Genomic DNA, 13,128 nt, shown 5'->3' with positions numbered 1-13,128 from the left:
GCATACAGTGATCTATTTTTAAGTCAGTAAGCCAGTATTGTTTCTATTTAACCAAAGGGTCCTTCAGATATATTATGGATGTTATGAGGACAAAGGTAACAAGATTCCAGTAGAATGTGCCCATGGGCTCTTCAATATTGATATAACTGATTGAATATCAAAGCTTGTCTGAAATGATAGTAGCTTTTGGAAGGAGATACAACACAACAGAACAAGCTTGGACTGATGTCGATGTGGAGTCATGTGATGGAAGGGGAACATCCTCTGCTCAGATCCTCTCACATTCCTTCCCAGCATCAGATGGTCCATGTTAAAAAAAAAAAAAAGCCAGGCACCAGTGGCTCACGCCTGTAATCCTAGCTACTCAGGAGGCTGAGATCTGAGGATCATGGTTCAAAGCCAGACCCAGCAGAAAAGTCTGTGAGACTCTTATCTCCAATAAACCACTAGAAAACCAGAAGTGGCGCTTTGACTCAAGAGGTAGAGCACAGCTGAAGAGCTCAGGGACAGTGCCCAGGCCCAGAGTTCAAGCCCCATGGACAAAACAAATAAACAAAAAAAACACAATCTGAGTTTTGTCACCAACCTTCAGAAAGGGATGGTCTGACGTTTTCAACACCAGCTATACATTTTTCCTGGGATTATAAGCTTATGCCTATATCCAGACCCTACTAAACATATCCTCTTTTTGGGTAGGTCAGCAGGGATCATCAGAATTTGTACTGTCACTGCTTAATTCAAAATGGTATGTGGATTTATGTGTAAACCAAGTGTTGCAGAAATGTACCTACCTGTACTGGGCCTAGGCTCTCTGTGCAGTTTCTGGTGTAGACTGCCTTGTTTCCTGTAACACATTCCCAGTTCAGCTTCCAGCTGATAGAGATTTAAACATTATGCAGGTACATTGCTGGGCACCTGGGGGTCCTGCCTGCAAACTAACTGACTCCCAAGCTTGAGATCTAAGGATCACTGTTCAAAGGCAGCCCAGGCAGTCTCAAAAAGACTCACAAAATTGAAAGTGGTGCTCTTGCTCAAAGTGGTAGAATGCTAACTTAGCGCAAATAAAGCTCAGGGACATTGCCCAGACCCAGAGTACAAGCCCCACATCCACCACCACCAATAATAGAGACTATCCAGGTAGAGCTTTTAGTTATGGTGAATTAAACTGAATTTAGACAAAATCTTGCCCCCCCCCCAAAGTGGCTCAGATCAGGACAAGACCCATGTCCCATACTTTCTCCCAAACCAACTACACTATTCTCCATCCCTGATTAGGATTCTATATTCCAACAAACTCAACAACGAAAAGCTTTAGCAACTAACTCGAAAAATTCTCAATAAGTCATTAGTCAACTGCCAACATTCTGGAAAAGAGGTGGAGCTGCTTCTATGCTTTCTGGAATTCAACTCAAACCAGTGACCCAACAGCGCCAAGGATCACTAGCCATGAATGGCATCATTGCCTTCCCTGCAGACCCCTAGCATCCAGTGGCTGAGACAGCTTCTGTGAAGATTCCCAGAGAAGTGTTAATGGCAGATATAAGACAAACATAGGCTTTGCTAGTCAACATTCTGTCCTAGGTGAATAGCCCACAAGTACAACAGATGATGTTCCAACCAAACCAAGGTCATTAATTTGAAGAACATCCTAGTAAGCTGTCTTCTCAGGCTTCCTCATCCTGACAACCCCAAAAGGCTTTGTGAAGTTTTTGTAGTGATTAAATGGACACGATAGGTGAAATGAGGGATCGAGGGTGAGTCTTCAATGGCATGTCATGTGCCTATCACTTCTAGAAGCTTCTTTGAGGAAGACCACAAACTGTCCATCCCTACCCCAGCCGAAGGCACAAAGAGAAGCCAATACATCTCATGACACACAAAGACTGTATTAAGCAATATGTATTTGAGGGGGAGACAGAGATTGTACTCATTCACAAAAAGCAGATTTGCTTTGCATGGACTGGAGTTAGTCCTCACAAAAATGAGCCTCACAAGGAAGTACATGATAAGCATAATATGCATGACTGCCTAACCCACCCTGAGGACACTGCCCTGGGCAATGGATATGCTGCCCTGGGACATTTGTCTCCCATGGCCTATGGTGGCAGGCATGGCTGAGTAGAGACACAGGCTTTCTGGGAAGCAAGTCTGTCCCAGCGTTGTTATGGTTTGAGAGACTTCTGTCATTGAGAGGACGGCTATGGCCAGTGGGGCTGGTTTGGGGAAATGAGACCCTGCTGGTCTTCATTTGGCCGCCTTCTTGGTAAGGAGGAGCCATGTGGGAGTGGGAATGTCTATCTGTGAGGGCTTGAAATTCTTTGTGGAAAGTTTTGTTGTAGGCAGAATGCCCAAGATGAATTTCTTCTTCTAGGATTTTTCCAATGGTATTCTTGAGTGTCTGGGCTTCAGGCCCTCCACTGTCTTGGATTCTGCTTGTCGTTAAGTCTTGGTTTTTGCTATTGGCTGACTGGATTTTTGAATTTGGCAATAAGTCTGCCTGGCTCTCTTTTGTAAGAAAAATATACATTAAAAACTTCTTTATTCGGTTTCCGAACTCACTCTCTGGGGGATGCTGTGCTTTCTCTGACACAGGTAGGCTGGAGTTCTTCACAGTTCTTATTTTCCTGACCTGGGCAGGAGAGTTCAGCTTCCAGCCTTGTGAGGGCCTCATTCCTGCTGGCTTTGCCTTCTGTGTTGGAGCTTTGAGCCTCTCACAGCTCTGTGTCTCATTATGCCCATGAAACATTTTGCTGTACCATGGCTGCTGGAGTTTAGATGTCTTAGGTTCTTGCTTTGTGATTTGCTCTCCTTTTGGCAAGGGAGAGCGTCGCTCATAGAAAGTGGATGTGCTGCTTCCAGAAAGGTTCTCTGAGCTAGTTAGAGAGCTCTGAGAAGCAAACATGTCGTCAGCAATCAGCATCTCGGGGGCACCACCTTGCAGGAATGGGTCAGCATTGCAGTCCTGCAGGATATCATCAAAAGGGGTGCTTTCGCTTGTACTGGATGACCCTGGGTGATCTTTAAGGCATGAATCAAGTGGGTAGTTGGAAATTGAAATTCTGGAGGGTAATGGTGTTTCAGTGGTCCTCAGTTCTAAATTTCTGAGGTTCAAGTTATTGAAATCGATAGTGGGCTGTTCCTCTTCATCCTCTGCCATTTCCCTGACATGATCTGTGTACACAGATTTGGGTGGAACAAAGACCTCTCGGATGGTTACACTGTGGCAGAGGTTTTCTTTCTCATGTTTTGCAAACATGCCCATTTCTGGGCTTTTAGTTAATTCTAAACTGCTTTCCTCTGATCCTGGCACAATGTTATGGTGCCAGTTTCGTCCTACTAGGATACAAGATTGAGTCTCAGAAAGCAGTCTACCTTCCTCTCCAGTAGGAGACGCGTCCAAGGGACCACGGATATGATTATACTGTATTCCCCTTGGGGTTTCAGGTGGTGAAAGTGGTTGAGAAGGTTGTAAGGCATGGCCTTCACTTTTTTCTCTCTTTTTGCTCTTTTCTTTGGGAAGGGCTTCTCTCTGGCATGCACCCTCCTTCACTGTATGATAGGCCTTGATGTTACTACAGGCCATGTAGGGTGAAGCTCCCTGTGAAGTTGGTACACGGGGAGCCTTTTTCAGAGTAAGGAATTTTATAGGTTTGAGAACCTTTAGGCACAAGCCCCACTGGTGCTTTACCCAAAGTTTCTTGATATGCACATCTAGCAGCTGTCGAGTGGCAGCATCAATGTGAGAAACCTCCTGGGAGGAGCTCTTGCAGGTTTCCCTATTCTCCAAGGGAAGTTCTCTGCCAGTGTTCTTGCTAGAGTTGGAGTTTTCAAGGGGGGCCAAGGCATGACCTTTCATGCCCCGGGAATGATTAACATGCATAGGGACCTTGTCCCTGCTGATCTGCTCCCATTTAGTGATGAGATGGGCTATTGAGGTTGCTCCTAGACAGTTCTTATTTGAATGAGTTGGGGAAAAATATCCTGAGTCACTACTTGGTCTCATCAAGTCACTTTCTATTTTGCTCTGTGTTTTGGCCTTTATAAAATCCACTGAGCAGCTTTCTGCATCCCTGTCTAGAGCTCTCACTACTCTGCTCACAGAGTGTTGACGATCATTTCTAGAGTTCTCCCATCCCTGGGATACTGGGCATTCTGAGGTTGTTTTCTGAATATTGCGGTAGCAATAATCTATGGATGTAGAGTTCTGTAAAGACTCATATTTGTGGTCTGTCTGCCCTGTCCCTGTGAAATTCTTAGGGGACAGCTGGATCTTGTCATTTGTTTTACATAGGTGCTGTAGGACTCTCTGTTGGAAGTGATGTTCCAGCTTTTTCCTTATCTCAAGGCTTATCAAATCACTGGATTGGTTGCTAAAGCCTCTCTGGTTACAGGGGCCCTGATCTTGACTAAAGGTTTTGTGAGACTCTTCAACCACAGAAGATAAAATTCTACGACATTCCAGGTGTTTCTTCTCGAGATGATGTTCTAGCTGTTGAATAACAGGTGGGATAGTACAGGACCTCACTGGAGGTGATGGACAGGATAAGTTTGGTGTAGAGAACATGCCATGGGCATAGGCCTGGATCTCAGCCACTGCGGAAGGCTGAGGCCAGGATACGGTTGGAGTGAAGGGTTGTGATTTGACCAAATGGTGCAGTAAGGGCTGCTGTAGAAAGTACGGTGGAAGTACTTTAGCTTGGACTTGTACCGGCACTAAGTGCAAGAAACTATTGAATAAAACAAAGGGTAAGTCTAGTGGATGACTAGACATTTGGACAGGAGCCACCAGGGACTCGCTGTGCAGGAAGGGAAGGCCCCAGAACAGTTGGCAGCATTTCTGCAAGACCATGGGGAAAAACAGCTCCTGAGAATCAGGAAGCTGCTGTGGTTTTCCCTCGGTGTTCCAGAGGGGCTGAGGGATGGCAGTGTCTTGTGCACTGCCTAGTGACTTCATCATGTTCCCCCGAGAATCCAGAGGGTGTTCTTTTTCCTGACAAGCTGATTTCAGCTTTGCTCTCTTACTATTCACTCTGTCTGGAAAATCCAGGAGATCAGAGTTGAGGGCTGGGATAGGAGAAGGCACCCGAGAGCTGTTGGTTGGAGAGCTCTGTGGGGTGGTTTCTGGTGGGACTTCCCTGATGTCACATGGGGGAAGACCCAAGTGTGAGTCGTGCCTGGGTGGAGTGCAGGCCACAGGTGGAGGAAAATGAGAACAGGGAAAAGATCCTTCTCCTAGAGCAATCGACGGCTCCGGAGGCTGAGACACACTCTGGGATGAGTGTGACTCAACAGAAACTGAGGAACCCGTGTGGACTGGTGACAAGGTAGAGGCCAGAGGCTGCAAGCCCTGGGGTGAAGGAGATGGGGAAGCCTTCAGGGACACAGTGCTGGAGAAAGTGTCCTCCTCAGAGTCCCTCGCTGACGGGAGGGCTGTAGCAGATTCTGAGTTGAAAACTTCACCTAAGGCATCTCCTTTTAAGAAACGCTGAAAGCTTCCAGTGTCATCGAGTTTCCCTAGGGCGCTGTAGGAGACAGGAGACAAACTTCATTCAGCAACAGACAGGCCCAGTATGGGCAAGGGTATTTACCTGCTGTCCAGGGCACCCACAGTACCACACCCTGACATTTACACAGCCCTTACTTTTCTACATCCTGTGGCTTCAGCCACATCCCAGGCCAACCTGAAGTCTCTCTCAACCCCAAGACAATTCCATTCCCTGGGGTAGAAATGCAGGCACAGGGACATGTGGAAACCTTACCTACTCAGAAAGGAAGCTAAGTCATGCATCTCCTCAAGCTCTTCCCGAATCTCTCTGCAAGCTAGAAACAGATGGTGGTTAGGGCAGATAAGGCAGGGCCTCTGGAACCTACAGGAGGCTGAAGGAAACATCTCTCTAAGAACATGGAAGATCACATTGGATCCCAGATCTGTATTCATGGCCGCAAGATGGCTACCAGTGCTAAGAGGGCATATAGAGGGGTAGTGCTTCTTTATTTACAAGGGACCACCTGCTCTGCAAACCTCCATAACCTGCACAACCTCTTGGGGGACCCGGAGAAAGGACATCTCATTGCTAATACAGTTTTTAGGGAATTGAATTGGGCCACATGTGGACTTGAAGTTCACAGCTCCTCATCAAGTCAGTGTTACCTCTCAGCCTCTCAGCCCCTCCCCCTGTGTGACACACCTCCACATCATCAGTGCTACCTCACAGCCTCTCAGCCCCTCCCCCTGTGTGACACACATCCACATCATCAGTGTGACCTCACAGCCTCTCAACCCCTCCCCGTGTGACACACCTGCACATCATCAGTGTGACCTCACAGCCTCTCAGCCCCTCCCATTTGTTATGATGCATGTCGCAGCTTCATTCCACGCAGAGAACCTGAGAAGTGTCTCCAGTTCTGGTGTCTTTCCCAGGACTCTCCTCCTAAGGTTTTACACACTGAAATACTTGGTGGCCTGGCTCTTGCTGACAGACCTTAGGAGAAAGTGCGGAGCCTACCTTTCAGAGCAGCACGTTTCTTCTTGCACTTGATCTGGCCTCTTTTCTCCACAGGATACTGAGAGATGAGAAAAACGTGACTTAGACCTCTTTACTCTTCCTTTGCCTAGACAAGTTGAGATATTTGGTGTTTCTGGATAAAATGGTGTCTTCACCTGTGTCCCTGCATTTCCTTTCTTCACAGTTACTGTGGCTGCTAATTATTTGTTTTTCTTATATGAGATAAACAAAGATCACCTCAGTGCTTTTTCTGTTCTCAGGACCAAGACTCTGATTTCCAGGTGCCTCTCAGCTTCCAGGTTGGCTTTTCCTTCCTGAGTACAAAGGTGACCTTAGCCTCTGATGGGAGGTTGACATGGGCTTTGAACAGTCCGCTAATCAGCCTAACACTGGGGAGAGTGCGGTTTTCAGGCACCTGCTGTGACATGGGATTGAGTGTTCAAGTCCTCAGCTCTGAGGACCTCAGTCCTTGGTTGCTGAGCTTCAGGGTTTGAATTAACCCTGGTACTTGCTGCACACCACACAGCTGTTCTGTGAGCTCAGAATACTACCTTATGTTACTGACATTGTGCCCTGTGCTGATAGTGCCTAAAATTTTCCCTCAAGAAGCCTTGTTACTTGTTTTGGAGAAGTGAAAACATCAGTAAACAAAAGAACCATTTAAAAAATTATCATTAAGTAGTTGTACACAGGAGTTGCCATTTCACAAGGCAGTTTGTGAATATCATGTACCTTGATCACTCTTAATCTGTACCACAGTGTCTCCCTTTTGTCTCCCACTCACCCCTTTCCCTTCTTACTGTCAGATTATAACATTGAATTCTTTTCTCCCTTGACTAACCCCTTTCCCTTTGACCCCCTCCCCACCCTGTCAAGTACTCATTTCCTGTTTTTTTTTTTTTTTTATTTTACTGAACTTGGATTTTTGGCTTTCTAATGAATTCCACATTGAGATCTCCTTTGACTCTACCATATCTCAGTCAATACATGGATGTAAGGGCGATCTGGCTGCGACATTGATCACCATGGTTTCAGCTGATATGGCTGGCTAGGCGGGTGTCCCCTTCCTCCCTCACCACTCCATGTGCATCCCTCCCAAAGCTGCGCACTTGGTCGAAGAGGACGACCATTCCCGACAGAGACCGGGTCTTCGGTCAAGGGTATACGAGTAGCTGTGCTCCCCTGCTAGAACCTCCAAACAAGCTCTCAGTCAATACATTTGTGTACACATACATAACACCCACCACATTTGTGAGTATATAAGCTAAATCTAGCTTCCACATATAAAGGAAAACATGGATCTTTTGTCTCTCTGGGACTGACTTAATTCACTTAATTTTCCCAAGTCTTCCATTTCTTTACAGATGTTACAATATCACTCTAACTGATAAGTAAAATTCCAATGTCTGTGTATAGATATATAGATATAGATACCTATTTTTGGGTGGTCTGTCCTTAGGGATCTTACCTTCATCAGTTTGTTCTTTCTCTCAGGTGTTGGTGAGGATGGATTTTCCTTGAAGCAGGGGAGTAGCAGTAGCAGGAGGTAGAGCCCCACGCCACCCACAATGGCAAGGATCATATCCATTGCAAAGGTGGCGAGTTCAGGGCTCAGCCATGGTATAGCAACGCTTTTCAGTGATAAGAGAAGATTCTCCATCATCTGAATCGCACTATTGCTCTTGAGCAACTGAGCTCTGGGAGTTTCTTTGGCAATATATAGTAAATGAAGGCCTACATCACAAAAGCCTGGTTTTCTAGTAAGTCACAAGGGGGAGGAGTGATGTGTCACAAAGCCCTCCTCCCGCCACTAGCACAGCAAGTCCTTCAGTCTTGGGCCCTCTAGATTCCTACCTCCAAATTCACCTGCTCAACCTGTCAGAGGCATACTTCCATCCATTTCCTGTGCCTTTCCCCTTGAATTCAGATATTACCTGTTTCTTTGGAGATCACTACTTACAGTCCATATCGTTAACAGTTTTTGAAAATTTAGAGTTTACTCTGGAATTTGTGTTGTTCACTTTGCTTTTTAGTCTCAAGATGACCCCTGTCTACAATTCCCAACTCTCCCGTGTTACTGGAAATTCAGTTCCCTGAATTCAATGTCAATTCAATGTCAGTGAGATTAGTGTCTTAGAGTAAAGGAAATAAAGGTTTATTAATTTGAAGGCAAAATGAGACCTACTTGAGCTATTGTCTGAGAAAGAAAAGCAGTCCTTGTAGGTAGGGGAAGAAGGAGGCTTTTATGGACAGGTCCAGGAGCATGGACTTCCTGATGGATTTAAGTGCTGAGGCATGAAGGTCCGGCCTAATGGTGTTCTTAGGCCTGCTTATTTCCAAATGTGTTAACCAGCAGTCTCCAGAGATGTAGTCATCATCCTAAATGTTCCTTCAATACCTTGGAAAGCAAGATAAGGAGAGGAGTGTGGTGACCTTGACTGAAAGTATGAAAATCATCCTGAATTTCCTCTTCTAGGGAATGGCAAGTTGGTAGGTGGGTGGGGCAATAGAGTGAGAAGAGAAAAATGCTGCCTTTGAAAAACTCAAGAAACTGGAAGCATCCTGGTTAAGTCATGAGCTAAATCCTCACATGTGAACTTATTTAGATGTTGGATCCTTTTACATTTTCCTCACTCTCAATTTTACCCACCAATTTCTTTCAAAGAATTATTGTCGATGTCTAGATGCTTCCTGCTGAAATGGAATAATGACCTATGATGACTTGGTGTCTCTCATCTGTAATCCCAGCTAAGCAGGAGACAGAAGTAGAGGACTGAAGTCCAAAGCTGCTCTGAGGAAAACTATCACAATGATAACTGAAAAAAGATCTGAAAAATAACTCAAAAGCCAAAAAGAAGGTGAGGCTCTGCCCAATATGGTCCTGAGTTCAAATCATACTATTGCCAAACAAAACAACCTAAATAAAAAATTAATAAGAAACTAGAGTTCCATGTTCTTCTAGTTTCTACCAACATCAAATTTCTGTTTTATTTGGTTTTTCATGTGTGCTGATCTTGGGCTTGAACCTAGGGTGGAAGCCCTCTTCCTAAGCTTTTTGCTGACGGCTAACAGTTTGACACTTGAGCCACAGCTCCACTTGCTTCTGCTTACTTTGTAACAGCTATCCTAGTGAATGTAAAGCTTATTTTGGGGAGCTCTGCCTACTTGAAACACACAAGAGAAGAGAGCAGCAAGGAGGCGTTAGCACCAAGCGGAGGACTGGAGTGATGGCCAGCGGAGGAGCGCTCAGACGCGGACACGGCCCTACCGCCCTGTTCAGGATGCTGGTGATTCTTTCTATGCAGACCTGGAACCCAGGAGTGGCGGGATACATTCGTGAGTGCAGAAAATCGTTTAAAACTGTATCAGAAACTGAGAAAATGCCATTGCATTACTATAAACTTTTATGAACACAATGGCTGGCCTGCTTCGGAAAATGAAGCTAGCACGAGGTGGTTTATAGTTGATTTGCCCTCCTAAGTCCAAAAGATGAAAGTACGTTTGACTCTGGGAGCCCAGGTGTCTTGCAGTCCCCAAGAAAGCTCTCATTGTGGTAAGGTTAGCAAGAGCATGTTGAGAACGGAGAGAGATTAGGATGGGATTGCTGGACAGGAAGATCAGGCCAGTGTCGTCACTGGTGTTTTGGTGTGGATAAATCTTTCAGGAACTTTGTTACAAAAAGAAATCACTGGCCCTGGTCCAGGTGGCTTGGTCCTGTATTAACATCTTAGCTGTATGGAGTTGGCACTCCACCCAGTAAGCAGACCAGAGAGGTGCAGGGCTGCCAGGTGGGCACAGCCTCCTCAGGCCCAGAGAACAGACAGGTAAAGGGAAGCACCACTATCTGAGACTTTCTTTCTTAAATTCTTTTTAAAACTGAGATTAATGATTTGACTTTAAAAATTTTTACTGTATTATTGAGGTGATATGTAGAGTGCTTATGGTGACACGTCAGGTAAAAGGAACGTTCCTTTTTGGTCAATGTCATCCCTTCTCTCTCTCTGTCCTAGTTTTTCCCTCCCATCCCCACCCACAGTTCTATAGTTCATTTTCTACATAGTGTCCAGCGAGTACCTTGCAGCATTTGCTCATGCTTTGGCTCTCCATTTCTGTGTTTGTAGGCTTTCTTAAAGGATAAAAAGCCTATCTGGATCCCAGCTCTACTAACAGTGTCTGTGCTGTGTGTTCTGATTTGCTGTACTGCTGATTCTGGAGTTTTCTGTGTGGTAATGTTCATTTCTCACTTCTGCACTGGCACATGAAATTATAGCTAAACAGAGCAAGTAAATTAACAGGACTGCATTCTTACAATTAAAAAAAAGTTACAGAATGTTTCATTCAAATAGTATCTCCATCAAGGGATCTTTCTTTCCTGAGGAATTTCAAGAAAGTCCCTTGTGTCCTTTCCTCTACAGGAAGGAGGGAAGCCTGGTGTATGAAAATACCTAGTTATGACAACAATGACTATAGTAATATTCTTTGATGATGCCCCAACATAATCAATGACCCGTACTTGTTGATTGTCAATGGAGTGGTGTACTTACAAGCAGAGCCTCTGAGTTAGGAATTCTGGTTCTAGAACTTCATTCCAGCTTGTGGGGTTTCTAGTAACTTACATTACCTCTGTGTCTCTGTTTCCTTGTCTTTACACAGGTAGATGTGGTGAGATTTGGAAATGTGGTGTAAGCCATAGATCCACTTGCCTAGCAAGTATGAAGCCCTGAGCTCAAATGCTTGTACTCAAAAAAGAAAACAATGTGGTACCCTACCAGATAGAATTCTGATGAAGATTAAATTAGTATGTATAAATAACACCTGGATCATACTAATTTCTCAATGTAATTTGTCTGAAATAATGACCTAAAGTATAAAATAGAAAAATGACCCTGGTCCTTGACCTTGGACAGAAAACTAAACAGTAACTTTGGGAAGTGCATTGCTATTGGTATCTCTACTGTCTGTATATTACCATTAGTTAGGTACTATAGTTATAAAATAGAAATATGAGCCAGAAAGCTGGTATGAAATCAGAAGCTCTTTCTGCTGGGCACTAGTGACTTACACCTGTAATCCTAGCTACTCTGGGGTCTGAGATCATGGTTGGAAGCCAGGCCAGGCAGGAAAGTCCTTGTGACTCTTATCTCCAGTTGACCAGCAAAAAAATGCCCAAAGGTATGGCTTAAATAGTAGAGCACCAGACTTGAGTGGAAAAAAACATGAGCATGAGGCTCTGAGTTCAAGCCCCCAAAGGAAAAAAAAAATAAAAACATCTTCCTACAGTATATTGACATGGCTCAACTTTATACAGTTATATCTCTATAAATAATTTCTCTGATTTTTAGCTATTAAGATCCACTGGTTATTAGCAAATTTAACTCCCACCCTTTTAAAAAATGTAAAAGTGTAACTTCTTTCAATGTCACTTAATTTCCATTAGTTGGAATTATCCTGCTGTCTTTGTCAGATCAATGTGGCCTGGACACCTGTGTTTCTTATTCTCTTTGAGGACATACCTCCTCTGGCCATCTATTCATTGTCTCATGTCTATGACTGTTGATTTGTTAAACCATGCTAGTCTCCATGTGGAGCACACAGCTGTACTGGGGTGGGAGTCACATGTGCATAGACAGTGATGTTAGGCGGCACTGTTGGAATCTGAAGGTCTCCTGGCAGCTCCATGCCTTGAGTTTTATCCTGTTATTTCTTCCCCAGACTTCTCTCTAGCTTGTGGAACCCTTCTTATCTCTGGCTCTTCCCCTTGGATTGTGCCTTCCTGAAATGCTTGCTACTTCCCCTGTGTGTTCTCCTATGGAGTTTTGGCTCTTTGCAGCCTCTGTGAAGGTCAGAAGTGGCTGCTCAGGCATCTGTAGGGAGAGGGAGCAACACTTTGCAGAACCTGCAACTGCCACATATCCTGGCTAGTGGGTGTCTCCTGTCCCCCAAGATGTGCTATGCTTTCACCCCAGATGCTGAGGGTACTTCTCACCTGAGGAAGATTCTTGCATAGCTCACTGCCTGGCCCTGGTAAGGAGGGGGTGTTTCACAAACCAGCTCCCAGGTCCTCTGTTCATGAGATCTCTACCTGGTGTTCTGGTTCACAGCACTCCAAAGAGAAGCTAAGACCCATACCACATGTCTGCCTTTTGTGGTCACATTCTTTTATTACTTTTTAAAATGCCCTGCAAGGAGAAAATATTTGCAAAACATATCCAAAGCAATCTTTGGCCACACTAAAGTATTAGTAAATAGCAATAGTTTTCATGAGATCCACGTAGTTTATTGTTTTGACTGAAAATTCAATGGAATTGTGAAGCAACAGCAAGGGAAGTGGCTTTCCAGATTCTATAGAATGGAAATAATCCTCTGGATTAAAGAAATTGAATAATATATTGTTTTGTGGCCATTTAAACAATTTCACCATCGAATCTGAGAATTTAGTAGAAACCTACAGAATTGAGAAACGTTTAGGTTTAGAATAACATGACTTCTGTTTTGAAACTGTGAGGTCACTGCCACTGATGTGGCATCAGGCTGTGTGGTACTGTCCCAGAACCTCTCACAGACAGACTTCCTAAAAAAAACTGCAGGTTAAGTCTGCCCCTGTGACATCACTGAGTGACCC

The 13,128-nt window shown here is 44.7% G+C and overlaps 1 protein-coding gene across 1 annotated transcript in view; it reads right to left on the bottom strand.

Annotated features, from left to right (window-relative positions):
- Positions 1-13,128, bottom strand: part of LOC122114845 (spermatogenesis-associated protein 31A6-like) — a 40,554-nt gene that overhangs the window by 18,199 nt on the left and 9,227 nt on the right. The window contains 4 exon segments of the mRNA XM_042688107.1: positions 2,234-5,522; positions 5,642-5,717; positions 6,507-6,564; positions 7,975-8,263. Coding sequence (XP_042544041.1) covers positions 2,234-5,522; positions 5,642-5,717; positions 6,507-6,564; positions 7,975-8,263 — 3,712 coding nt within the window.

Source organism: Dipodomys spectabilis, unplaced genomic scaffold (genome assembly GCF_019054845.1).
Source record: "Dipodomys spectabilis isolate Male_0828 unplaced genomic scaffold, ASM1905484v1 ptg000112l, whole genome shotgun sequence".
In the NCBI taxonomy this organism is placed as follows: Eukaryota; Metazoa; Chordata; class Mammalia; order Rodentia; family Heteromyidae; genus Dipodomys; species Dipodomys spectabilis.
This window is presented reverse-complemented; position numbering and strand designations above follow the sequence as displayed.